The 13,455-nt window shown below is 42.4% G+C and overlaps 1 protein-coding gene across 1 annotated transcript in view; it reads left to right on the top strand.

Moving 5' to 3' along the window:
* Positions 1-13,455, top strand: part of reck (reversion-inducing-cysteine-rich protein with kazal motifs) — a 110,939-nt gene that overhangs the window by 35,232 nt on the left and 62,252 nt on the right. The window contains exon 2 of the mRNA XM_061713086.1: positions 11,660-11,718. Within this exon, the coding sequence (XP_061569070.1) occupies positions 11,660-11,718 (59 nt within the window). The remainder of the gene's footprint in view (positions 1-11,659; positions 11,719-13,455) is intronic.

Below are 13,455 nucleotides of genomic sequence, written 5' to 3'. Positions count from 1 at the left end.
ATTATATTATATAGCCTATTTTTTTTTTTTTGACAACATTGAGACCCCCCCCTAAATTTGACTTTTAAGTCCTTCAGGGGGGCTCAAGGGTTAATCGAGGGGGTTGGACCCCCCCGAATCCCCCCGTATTTTGCACTCTGCACGTATCCGCCCCATCGAGAGCTGAGCCGTACGTGAACGTCGCCATATTGGATGTTCAAGACTGCGCTGTAAACTAATACAAGTAAATTGACTTATTTTCATAAAGCGCCTTTCTACAAAGAAATTTATGTTTTACGTCTCATTTATTCATTCACACACACACTAATATACTTGGGAAACAGTTAGGCACCAAATATATTATATTTAATTTTCTCAGATGGCAAAAATAAGAACTTTATTGATCCCACATAGGAGTAATTCATGTTATATCAGCTATAGAGAACAAGGTAGTGCCGAAAAACAATATATAGTACAAATATTTTTTTCACATGCACAAAATATTTCTACAAGTACAACTATTTTTTGCACATGTACACAATACAGTGTACAAAGTACAAAGTTTATTTAAAGATACAAATTATTTATGGCTTTAATTTGAGCCCATAGACAAGCTCGTGTTAGGTTACAGAGCGTCATTTTGCTTTTTACTCTTCATCATTCACGCCAGCCATATCCATTTACGTCACACACAGGCGTCTCCTGTTGAGCTTCAGAGATGAGTCCTGATGGGATCCAGAAGCTGCTGTAGAGTGAAGGCCTGGCACACACACACACACACACACACACACTCGCTGGAACACAGCAACACACACACTCGCTGGAACACAGCAACACACACACTCGCTGGAACACAGCAACACACACACTCGCTGGAACACAGCAACACACACGGATAAGTGGGTGCTGGGCTGTCGCTGGTCTGCGTCGGGGCTGTCGCTGGTCTGCGTCGGGCTCGTCAAGAGGACTCTCTCTTCTTTTAAGTGTCATCCTGGTTGCCAGCGGCGATCAGTCGCTGGTGTTGGGGGATGGGGACAGAATGCTCCAAATAAGGCCAAGCCTCCAGAGGACTTCACAGACGGACTTTCGTTTGATGGTTGGTGATCTGTTGAACTGCGCCAAACAATCCAGTCAGTATTCTGGTGGGACCCCAACACGCGGAAAAACCCGGAGTCTTATTGGTTTAATGGTGTTGGTGCTAGAAAATATGGTCAAATGATGTGTTTATTGGTCCAAACAAATGCCTGCTTTGTATTAAACTGCCAACATAACGTCCAGAAGAGCAACAAGGATGCTGATGATTGTCAATGAAAAGGCAATAAATCATCAATAAAAATGAGCTGTAATTAATTGCTAGCGTCACCCTAAATTGGTTTGAATCTCACCCTGCGGTGCATGAGCATTAATCCTGCATGTCGTCATCTGTGATTGTGACGACAGTCAGATGAGCCCTCGTTCCGTGAATTCCAACTGGTGTGTCCATTGCATTTGCTGTATAGTTGCCTTCAGTATGTTTATATCACATTAGTACAAAAATCAAGTTAGTGCTTTAGTTGTCTTTGTAAAATGCCTATTTATATGCTACCTCTTTATGTTTGCTTTTAATTTTTGTTGTAATGTACTAGCGCTGGGGATGGATTCAAATGTCAAGAATCGATTCGATTCTGATTCTTAAGATTCAGAATCGATTATCAGGATTTTATTTGATTCGATCCGATATTGATTTGGGTTAGTGTTATTAAAACTGTTTTTTCAGCTGTTGCATGAATGATATGACTGTAGTTATGCAACATATTAATACTAGTATTATATTGAGATTCAACAGCAAGTATTGCAGCTAATAATGCTGTAAGGACCAATCAGCTCCCAGAATGCTGATAGAACTGCAAACAGAAACATTGTGTAGAATTATCAAACAGATCCAGGGAGGAAACAGAGGATGAATGAAATCGGTTTTATTTTTTCCCACATTGCGTTTTAATTTTTTCCATTTTCGGTCTTTTTCGGTTTTTACATTTTTGAGAATTCGGTTTTTAGCATATCATGCAAATGTAACCCCAAGACAGTATATAAAGTAATGAAATATAGACAATTTATGCAATTATAACTGAAAACTTTAATGTTTTCATACCTTTAAACATATTTAAAGGCAAAAACATGGCAGTAGTTATTCTCCAACAAAACATTCCTTTTTTTGGGCATAAACAAAAAAATACCAAAAGTTGTAATGATGAAAAAAAAAAAAAAAAACATCTTTAGACATACGAATCGATTTTTAGGAATTAATATGAGAATCGATTTAGAATCGGAAAATCAATTTTTTCAACACAGGCCTATAATGTACTGTGTATTATGTGTGGGACCCCAGGAAGAATAGCTGCAGGTTTGCTGTAGCTAATGGGGATCCAAATAAAACTATAACAAAAAAAGAAGATCTCAGTCTGACTTAAACCGAAGTGGACCGGGCTTCTTTTAGGTGCACTAATCTGTCCTGAAACTGGAAACATGCACTGCACACGCGTGGGTCCTTCCCCATACAGAGAAAAAAATGGAAGAAGCTGATACAGGATAGAGAAAAAAACTGAAGTCTGCATGACGTATAAAATGCACCGAGCTGAAATTCTGTCCAGTTCACCATTTTTACAGTTTGCTGCCACCGGCTAAGATGTATCTGTTGTGTTGCTGTGTGGTGTAAAAGGTCACCTGGAGAAGTGGAGAGCTAACAAGCCTAGAGTGAGTTAATGCTGCATATCGTAGCGCAGTGTGGTGCGGTTTGGCCGGGGAATGGACTCCCTTCACGAGCACGTACGTGCAGTGAAGTTGATGTCAGATAAGTTAGGACAGCTTTCTCATGTCAGGCTGAATGGCGTCAAACTTTAACCACTTTGTTTCCAACCCATTTTTTTCATTTCCCGGGCTATAAACACAGACACGAATAGTTGGTAGGTACGAACTGATGTGACTCAGAAATGAATGAATTAAGTTGAATGAATTAAGTTTTTATTGAATGTTTAGGCAACTTTCAGAGTCTGATATTAGTCAGCTGCAGGAGCTGCAGGATCCAGAAAGTGTTTCTCCGGTGATGGACCGGGATCTAGACCGGTCTCTCCTCCTGCAGATGCAACACTCCGAGTTACAGCAACTTTGCTCTTTATTTCTCACGTTGCACCTCGATAATCACATTGGCACAACTTGTTTTTATTTTTGCAGCGGAGGAATCAGATCGTGATGCTTCATGTTTTAAATATAAATGTATATTGTTCACATTGTTATACTTATGAGAGAGGTGATCGCGGACATCCACAATGTGTAAGACTAAATAAACGTGTACATTGGTCTTAATCCGTCAGTATATAATACGCGCGACAGTAAAACAGAACGAGGAGCCGTTTTTCTTCCACCAATTTAAGTTCTGATTTTGGTTCTTAAAATACAAACAGGAAAAGCAGAGTGTAATGATGCACTGTAATAACGCTGCCCATAAACATTCACAAACCCGTACGATCATAATAAACCACAACTCTTCACGGAACGCAACACAAAGCAAAGAACAACATTACCCATAATGCATTGCAGCTTAAATCGGAAGAAATGCCCCAAATAAATTATTTTTCCAGCCTCAACTTCTGACAGGACTGTCTCCAGCTCACAGCCAATGTTTTTTTATTTGTTTTACTTGTTTTTCCAAGTTCCTTGTTAGGATGAGTTTTTTTTTTTTGGATAATTATCCTCATTATCATATTCAAATATATGTATTTGAGGGAGGAGACAGGGAGGATTGTTGTGCTCCCGCATGGGCGCTCAAATCCACGCTGATTGTGATGTTCAAAGAAACCTGCGTGGATTTGGGCGTACGCACAGTTTTGAGAATCTGAATTTTTTTTGCAAGAATTCCACGCACGGATTCACGTCGAAATCCACGCACTCTTTGTACATGAGGCCCCAGGTGTGGATCCCTGCTCAATATCTGTGCATGTGGGGTTGAGGCAGTTAGTTGGTGTGCTAACCGGGACAGTGTTAACCAAGCCGTGGAGGGCGAGGAAAGCACAAAATTGGATCTGGTGTGACCGACGAAGCGGATAAAAACCATCCAACACTAGTTAGCGCCTGGCGGCAGAAGCTAAATAAGATCTGTCTGTGGATAGTTCAGCTAACAAGCCCAGGACACGAGATATGCTCCGAGTGAGAAGAGACATTGAATGAAATATCATGAAAGAGAACTTTAGGTTATTGACATAACCCTGGTTCTCTGAGTGATATGAGTGAGATGTCTCACCAGACAACCCTTCTTTCTTGGGCGAGTGAGGAGTGGTGCTTATCTTGAATGACGTTATCTTGAGTGACCTGGCCCTGCCCCTTCTCAACCTTTCCCCGACCCTGAACCTAACCTGGGACTTGCTGATTGGGCCGGAGCTTCGGGAGCTGCTTCCACCTGCCTGCGGTCCCCACCCCCGGTCATCCCGTTGCTGCTTCCACCTGCCTGCGGTCCCCACCCCCGGTCATCCCGCTGCTGCTTCCACCTGCCTGCGGTCCCGCTTCTGAGGTCTGCAGCGAGGGCTGCATCCCATAGTGAGACATTGAGCGAAATATTATGAAAGAGAACCCCATACCACACAAAAAGTCCTGGCTGAGGAGGATCAGGGCACTGGACTGGACTGGCCGTCCTGCAATCCAAAATGCCACTATTTTTTGGATCGGGCCGGATTTCGACCCAATCGTTGGCCGTGCCTCGTGCAGTAAACGTGGGGTAACGACGAGAGATTAACACTTCACGACGAGAGATTAACACCTCACGACGAGAGAGTGACACCTCACGACGAGAGACTTACACCTCACGACGAGAGATTAACACCTCACGACGAGAGATTAACACCTCATGACGAGAGATTAACACCTCACGACGAGAGATTAACACCTCACGACGAGAGATTAACACCTCACGACAAGAGATTAACACTTCACGACCAGAGATTAACACCTCACGACCAGAGATTAACACCTCACGACCAGAGATTAACACCTCACGACCAGAGATTAACACCTCACGACCAGAGATTAACACTTCATGATGAGAGATTAACACCTCACAACGAGAGAGTAACACCTCACGACCAGAGATTAAAACCTCACGACGAGAGATTAACACCTCACGACGAGAGTAACACCTCACGACGAGAGAGTAACGCCTCACGACGAGAGAGTAACACCTCACGATGAGAGATTAACACCTCACGACCAGAGTAACACCTCACGACCAGCGAGTAACACCTCACGACGAGAGATTAACACCTCACGACCAGAGATTAACACCTCACGACGAGAGATTAACACCTCACGACCAGAGAGTAACACCTCACGACCAGAGAGTAACACCTCACGACGAGAGATTAACACCTCACGACCAGAGATTAACACCTCACGACGAGAGATTAACACCTCACGACCAGAGATTAACGCCTCACGACGAGAGAGTAACACCTCACGATGAGAGATTAACACCTTACGATGAGAGATTAACACCTCACGACGAGAGATTAACACCTCACGACCAGAGATTAACACCTCACGACGAGAGATTAACACCTCACGACGAGAGATTAACGCCTCACGACGAGAGAGTAACACCTCACGATGAGAGATTAACACCTCACGACGAGAGATTAACACCTCACGACGAGTGTAACACCTCACGACCAGAGAGTAACACCTCACGACGAGAGATTAACACCTCACGACGAGAGATTAACTGCCGTCGATTTTACGCGGAACCATAAATCCGCCTTTATTCACTGCAGCACCCGTGCTCCTGAAAGAAACTCCGAAAATAACTCCTTAAAAATGGGTGAGTACTTGTAATCTGTCTACGTTTGTACTTTATAAACAGAAAACAGGCTTATTATCTTCTCTTTTTTTTTAAAAGCATCCGAAATAGCCGGGTATTTTTTAAAACCGAATACTTCCCCACCTTCGTTTATAAAATAATTTGTATCCACATTACATCGTTGTTAAAAAAAAATAAAACCTTCCACACAGAACCGAAGATCTGCGTTTTCGACCACATTCATAAGCACAGACCTGTAGATCATCTGGTCTTCCGGACTCCGGGCCACCTCCGCGGCGCAATTACCCCGGGATCAGCGCCTCCTACTCGGGCAACGAGCTCGAGTTCCCCCCGGTGTCCGCCGCGGAGCTGCCGCGTTAATCGACGCAGTCCTGCTGCGCAGCTTTCCCGGGTCCGGGAGCCGTGTCTCATTCTCGGGAAACGAGCTCGACTCCCCCCGTGTCAGATCCATGGTCCCACCGCGGAGCTGCTGCGTTAAACCGACGCAGCCGGGCTGCAGCTGCTGCGCGTCGCCGCGTACCCTACGGCGTAGGCTCCGCGTCGGTGTAACGTGTCAAGAGCAGAGACCATTTATTTAATAAATAGCTTGGAGAACAGATGGTGGATCATCTGTAGAACTGTAGTAAACAAAGGTCGCACGTTAGACGTCAGAATCAGAGCAGATTTGTTGTCGTTTTGGAGCATAATGTGACGTTCGAAAACGCAAAACTCCGGTTGTCTCTGTCTACACCAGGTCTACACGCATCTACATAAACGGAGTTTTCAAAAATCTTCCCTTTGCCCGGAGTTTTTTTAAACATTCGTTTATTTGTGTTTTCATGTGGATGACAGGTCCAAACGTAGGAAAATATCTTGGGTTTAGCAGATACCCGGCTACGTGTGTACGGGGTCTGGGCAGTCAGATGGGGCAGAGCTGTGGAGACTGCTCCCTGGTGTGACGTCATATGACGCGGTGTTCGAAAAAAAGAGCGTTTGTACGAGCTTGGCTAAAATCAGCCACTTTTTCCTCTGAATAAGTGCCCTTATGTCTTGTAAAACATATTAAATCCTACATTAACTTCTCACATAGTAATTTTCACATAAGGTCAGGTATCATTTTTGAAAAAATTCTAACCTGCAATATGCTCTTTAAATGTGGCCACATGAAATCAATCACTATCATTGAAACAAAGTCAAACAAGACTATATGACGTCATATTTTTAAAAGTAAGTGAAAGTGATGCAAATTAAAGGAGGAGAGGATGAAACATTGCAGTCCCTGCACCTACAATTAGTCTTAATATAAAGCTGCTGTAAAGGCTCTCCTGCTCAGAGCAGCTCATCCTGGTAAAACCAGGTCAAACCAGGTAAAACCTGGTCATCCTGGTAAAACCAGGTAAAACCAGGTAAAACCAGGTCAAACCAGGTCAAACCTGGTCATCCTGGTAAAATCCTGGTGAGATATATATCGTGTATCGTGACATGGCCTAAAAATATCGAGATATTAATAAAAGGCCATATCGCCCAGCCCTATTTTGAACTCAGAGATCTAGTCGTGCAGTGTGAGATGGTCCTGAGTCAAACGATTTAAAATATCACACAGTGTATGCCCTGGTTAGAATGATCCTGATGTGGGATTGTAATAGAAGTGTGTTTTTACGCTCCACTGAGGACAAAGCAGGACAGCAGACAGGCGTCCAGTCCCCCAGCACCTTACCGGGAGAGTATTCCTGAGTATTCCTCTGGCTCTCTGAGCTCAGGTCCTGTGAAGTCAGTCCACCAGCAACCCTGAGCGGTTTGTTGGCAGCAAACGCCTCAGTTACTGGAACCCTGGGCAGGGCAGTGGTTTAGTGCTCTGCCAGCCAACGCCCACCCCCTCCCTGCCATTACTCCTGCGGGGCTATTAGACATGGAGGTTCTATTCATGTGGATGGTGCACGTGTGCATGGGATGGTTTTTCTTCGTAACGTACTGTACGTGGGGGGTGGAATGATGCATACGTTTGTAGGCAGCATTTAGGACAGCTGCATATGTTCCCAGTAACCTCTGCTCCTGTAAGCACTGACCTCTGCATCTGCTGTATGTACTGGAAAGCCTCTCGTCAGAGCCCTACCCTCCCCAGAAAACATACATTTAGCCAAAGGAAAATCAATCAAGGACTTGGGAGTTTCTGTGCACTGTTTTAAACCCACTTATCATTTTTGCTATGATAAATACAATGGCTGCGTTTACATGGGAAGTTTAATTCCTGTTTAATTCAAAATTAAAATTAAATCTGATTTAAAATGACTAAAAATTTCCCTGTGAACACCTAATTCCAAATGAAAATGGCCATTCTGAAACTTAATTCCGAAGTAAGTGGCTGGTTTATTCTGATTTTAAATCTGAATAGAATAATTCCAGATCATGTCTACACTCATTCCTCTTTAAATTAATCCCGGTCTTTCTTTCTGCTCGTTCCCTCGTCCGTCTGTCTCCATGATCTTATATTCCACTGGGCTGGTTTTCCTAACAAAGTTTCAAGATGCAGCAGCAGTAAACGCTGGTCAAGAGCAGAGACATTTATTTAATAAATAGAAATAATTAAAAGAACACATGGAAAGAGGAAACATCAAAATGGTGAGCTTTTCAAAGTTGTAGCGGCTAAGTTAGTTTTTCTTCTGGTAGTTTAACTTCCGGTCCCCCCCCTATCCAATCAGAACCTTCCCAACCCCCAGACCTGGAGAGGAATTGGAGAAAGACCATCAAACGGGTTTTCCATGTAAACCTCAATTCAGAATTACTATTTCCATGTAAACTTGAAGGAAAATAGTTTAATTCTGAATTATTTAATTCGGAATAAGAGCAGCAAGGTCAGCAAAGACAGATGCTCCAAAAACATCGTAAAGGCAGTCCGAAATATGTGACTGTGGTTAAGATACAAGGCTGTAAGCTCTGGAGTTGCAGGAAAGACATGTCTGTCCAGAGCACCACCAGGGTTTCACACCTACAGGCCTTTGTTTTCTTCATTTTCTTGGTATGAACAAAAATACCTAGACTGTAACCCCCAAAAAAGAAAGGGTCCTGATCCAGACCATTGTTTGAACTGTAGTGTAGGTGGTGGTGAGGAAGTACTCAACCCTACCAGGATCCACAGCCCAGTACCACGTCTGTCAGCTGAAGGCTCCTACGCCCAACACGCTGGACCACCTGCATCCGCTTCATCTGGGGTTTCACCTTAACAATGCTATATGTACATTTTACCATCTTACCACCTCCTGAATCGTAGGCTATGTCAATCAATCAATCAATCAATCAATCAATCAATCAATCAATCAATCAATCAATCAATCAATCAATCAATCAATCAATCATTTATTTTAACTCACGACCATGATCACATGGTATGAAGCACAGAACACAAACATTTGTACATTTGTAGCAAGTGGCCGGCTGTACATGTTCAACTAAAATACTCAATTTGGCAAAATAAAAATCAAAATCATTTAAACAGAGGAAGGACATTCTTCAAAAAGGCGCCTAATTTATAAATAACATTTAATTTATTAGATTGAAGTAACAGAATCAATTTAAACATAGATGGTCGGTTTGTATAATACTTTGGTTACTTTTAAAACATGAAACTCATCTCCAATACGGTTGATGTTACAGAGTTACAGAATCTCTGACTTCTATCCAGACCTTTATTATAATAATAATAATAATAATAATAATAATAATAATAATAATAATAATAATAATAAATTATGTTCGTCCTAAAATTACAAATGGCCTGTCTATACTTTAGATTTTGACATAATAAATACTGTTCTAGGTTAAACTCTTGCTTAATCTCTACATAAATATCACATGATGTCATCCTATATCATCCTTCACCATTTTTGCAGGAATTGATCTTCAACCTTGAAAGATCGGTGTGGTAAAGTGTCTTCAGCATGGGGTGAAGGTTACTTATTAACAATAAGCAAAACAAGAACATGAACTCCACTTTAGAAGTAGCTTCTATGTTTGCCTAAAATGCTTTCCAAAAGTCACAAAGGAGGAGGATGTGGTCATGGTTAGGGAGAACAGGCAAGTCCCTTCCACCAATGTGCCATTTCAGGTTTTCTTAGGGTCAGAAATGTATCCTAGTCTTTGGTTCCAAGACCTTTACAGTGACCTTTACAGTGACCTTTACAGTGACCTTTACAGTGACCTTTACAGTGACCTTTACAGTGACCTTCACCGGCCTGCTGGAACTGTACAATGGAGGACCATCAGTTTGGAGCTGTGACAAAAGATATCACCAAAATTATTTCACAACGGTCATCATTCGTCTGACAGACCAAAATCCTGCAGCATCTCTCCAGGCGTGATGCAGCAGCATCAACCGTCAGTGACTGTCATTTATCAACACGTTTCTCCTAGGGCTGTAACAATATATCGTGCCACGAAATACCGCGATACAAAAACGCCACAATACGTGTCGTGAAGGTGACAAACTGTATTGTGATATTGGGTTATTAATATTAATCTATTGTGTTGACTAGTAACGCACATCCGACCGCGCCTCGACCCGCGGACCAAAATCTTCCTCCGCTCAGAAGAAACTAGTACCGTTTTGGTCCCGATCACGGGACTCTTGCAGGGTTTTGAGCTCTGAACTTTTACTGATGTAAGGCTGGTGTAGAGTTAAGCCTTACCTTATTAAATTAAACCTTTTTGGGGTGGTGAGTAGGATAAACACGGGGAAACTTCTGCTGAGCTCCAGTGTACTTTAATGTCCCTCAACAGTGTAGGATTTTAGAACATCAACACAGCACCTAGTGCCGTACTGTGGCGTATCACTCCGCCCAATCTAAAACAGACTAATCACTACAGATAAACTGACTAGTGTCATTATAGTCCCTGATTTACATCAGAATATAACGAATATATTTATAAAATAATGAAATAACCTTCTTAACAAAAATAAATCTCCTCTTACACTTATAAGGTGAGCATGAATCAATCTTTTTTATGATGTAAAATTGTATGTATTTATTTACTTTTATTTATTTATTAAATTTTAGTTGTTAAATTTCTGGAAAAGAAAAAAGTCAAATCATACATGAGAGAAACTATTCAGTTTGTGGCTAAATATTTGTACTTGTATGAAACTGAAGATCATAATGCAAACCTGACATTTACTTTTAGTTCAGTCTGTGGAAAATGGTTGGCCTGGCTTTCTCTTTAAAACTTAAACAGTTATAAATCATTACAAACTGTAACAATAGGGCAAATGCACAGTATTGTTTTGTATTTTGTGTCTTTCAAATAAAAGACCATTTTTTCCAGTCATATGTTCCTCATTCAAGGTTGTTAAAAAAATACTGCTATAATATCGTATTGTATCGTTATCATGACTTCAATATCGTGTATCGTACCCTATCGTGAGATTAGTGTATCGTTACACCCCTAGTTTCTCCCCAAATGTTATTCAATCTGAATGAATCAGCAAGAATGATAAACAGAAGCAAGTAACACACAACCAACTCATGCAGGAGCACCAACAGGTGTACTCCACCGCTGGACTGGATTTCCTTCCTGTATCCTCCTTCTGTTTTACATTATTCACTTTCAAACACATCTGAGCGATAGGTGTCGCTGGTGCCTGGTTTGAAATGGTTTGAAATTCAGGTATGCTTGAATCGAAACTGAAGCAACGGGAAAATATTAAGAGTTTATAAACTTATCAAGTGATTTACACCAGAAAAACCAGCTTAGGTTTTGAAGGACTCAGAATCCCAGCTGGTCCCCCAGTGGGTGCAGTCTGAGAACGGGCTGATGGACAATTATGGCTTTACAGTAATGAATAACATGATGCATCTGTTTCTGCAGATCCCTTATGCTGCCAACATGCTGCTGAGACGTCGCCCTGCAAAGAAGCTTGTGCCCAGGTATGAACACACACATGCACACACACATGCACACACACACACCCCTCCTCAGCCGGCTAGTTGCCTACTGAATAGGCCTTTCTGAAAATGTCTTTGTCTTCTGGGTCTTTGAAGTGCAGTTGTCCCAGCCAGTTTCAGCTGGGACCAGGTCTCTCTCTCTCTCTCTCTGGATTTCCTGTCCATCTTTTCTGTGAAAGAAATTCAAAGGAAATGTGAAGGAGGCTTTTTCTCTGAGAATGAACAGGGTAAGAGTTCAAAGGTTATTCCTGCTTTTCAAGGGAGGAAGGAAGGTGTAGCGGAACAGGACGGACCTTATTTTACACTTATTGACGGACATCTCCATTTACAGAAAAAACATAGAAAAAGACCTCCGCGAAACGGAGAAAATGAAAAGAAAAAATGCAAGTATATAAAGTGTGTGTGTGTGTGTGTGTGTGTGTGTGTGTGTGTGTGTGTGTGTGTGTGTGTGTGTGTGTGTGTGTGTGTGTGTGTGTGTGCGTGTGTGTGTGTGTGTGTGAAAAAAAATTTTTATAAAACAAGTCTGAGCGAAAGCTGATAGCCCTTTAGAGGTGAACAGGAATGGTTTCAATCAACTCCTGGTAGGGTGATGTTGGGGCCTTGAGTGTTTGTAGTGTGATGATGTCAGATACAGCCGACTCAGCAGCTTAGAACCTCGGCAGAATAGATACAGAAAAGTATCTACTCAGCACGTTAGACCCCTAGTGGAGAAGAACCAAACGGAGTGGAGGAGAGTCGGGCTGAGTAGGTTCTAGTGGAAAAGCGCCATAGGGGAACCCTCCGGGCTCCAGCTGGTGAAACATCCTTTGAGCTGCGCGGTGGGGGCCCTGCATATAAGCAGATCTACTCTACTACGCTACTTAAAGGGGACCTATTATGTCATCTAATAAACAGGCCTTAAATGTCTTAAAACAAGATTTTGATTGTTTTTGCTAAATAAATTAGAAATTCAGCCTCTGATCCATGTCTTTATCTTCCCATTCTCTAACCTCATTATCTATGCAGGATTCTGAGTGGGCGGGGCTATGATAATGAGGCTCTGTGCTGATTGGCTGCCTGAATGACGCGATACACCGCTACGAAAAAATGGTGGAAGCTCCGGCCGGCGGAGTTAGTTGTTAGTGGTTTCACGCATCGGAGGCCAAACTATGTAAATCACATTTCCGTTACGTAACGACGGGAGCAGAATCTTATTGGCTCGTAGATCCACATCACACTGGACGGCTCATCCGGGCGGCTGTACAGACACTGCAGAATCTGGTTGTTTCCTCCTTCTCTGAGTTGCTGAGGGGAGACCACTTTATATATGTTAAAGCAAGAGAAAACGTGTTTTTCATAATAGGTCCCTTTTAATTACATTTACAAAATACATTTTTATGGTTCTGAGGGGCAGTGGGTGCCATGGAGAATAAGGACATTTTAACAAAGTGCAGCATTGTGTATAACATGTGAGTGCTCCAACGTGTTTTTCATGCTGTGTGGATGTAAGTCCCACCTGGGCAGGAGTTGAACTGCTTGTGGGGGTTAGTTCTTGGACACTCATTTCTGCCTGCACTTGGAGGTTGACGCAAACACCAGCTTCAAAAGAGTTTGCTGACAATGAATCAACAACTCTCCCACCAAGGCCTTTTTTTGTTTGCAGAAAAAGTCAAACAAACACATACTTGTGTTCGTTTGCAGACGGCATGAACCCAGAACCCTTTCTGCTTTTTTTCTGTT

The sequence above is a fragment of the Cololabis saira genome, chromosome 22 (genome assembly GCF_033807715.1).
Source record: "Cololabis saira isolate AMF1-May2022 chromosome 22, fColSai1.1, whole genome shotgun sequence".
Taxonomy (NCBI): domain Eukaryota; kingdom Metazoa; phylum Chordata; class Actinopteri; order Beloniformes; family Belonidae; genus Cololabis; species Cololabis saira.
The sequence above is the reverse complement of the archived record's forward strand: the minus strand, read 5'-3'. Positions and strand labels throughout refer to the sequence as shown.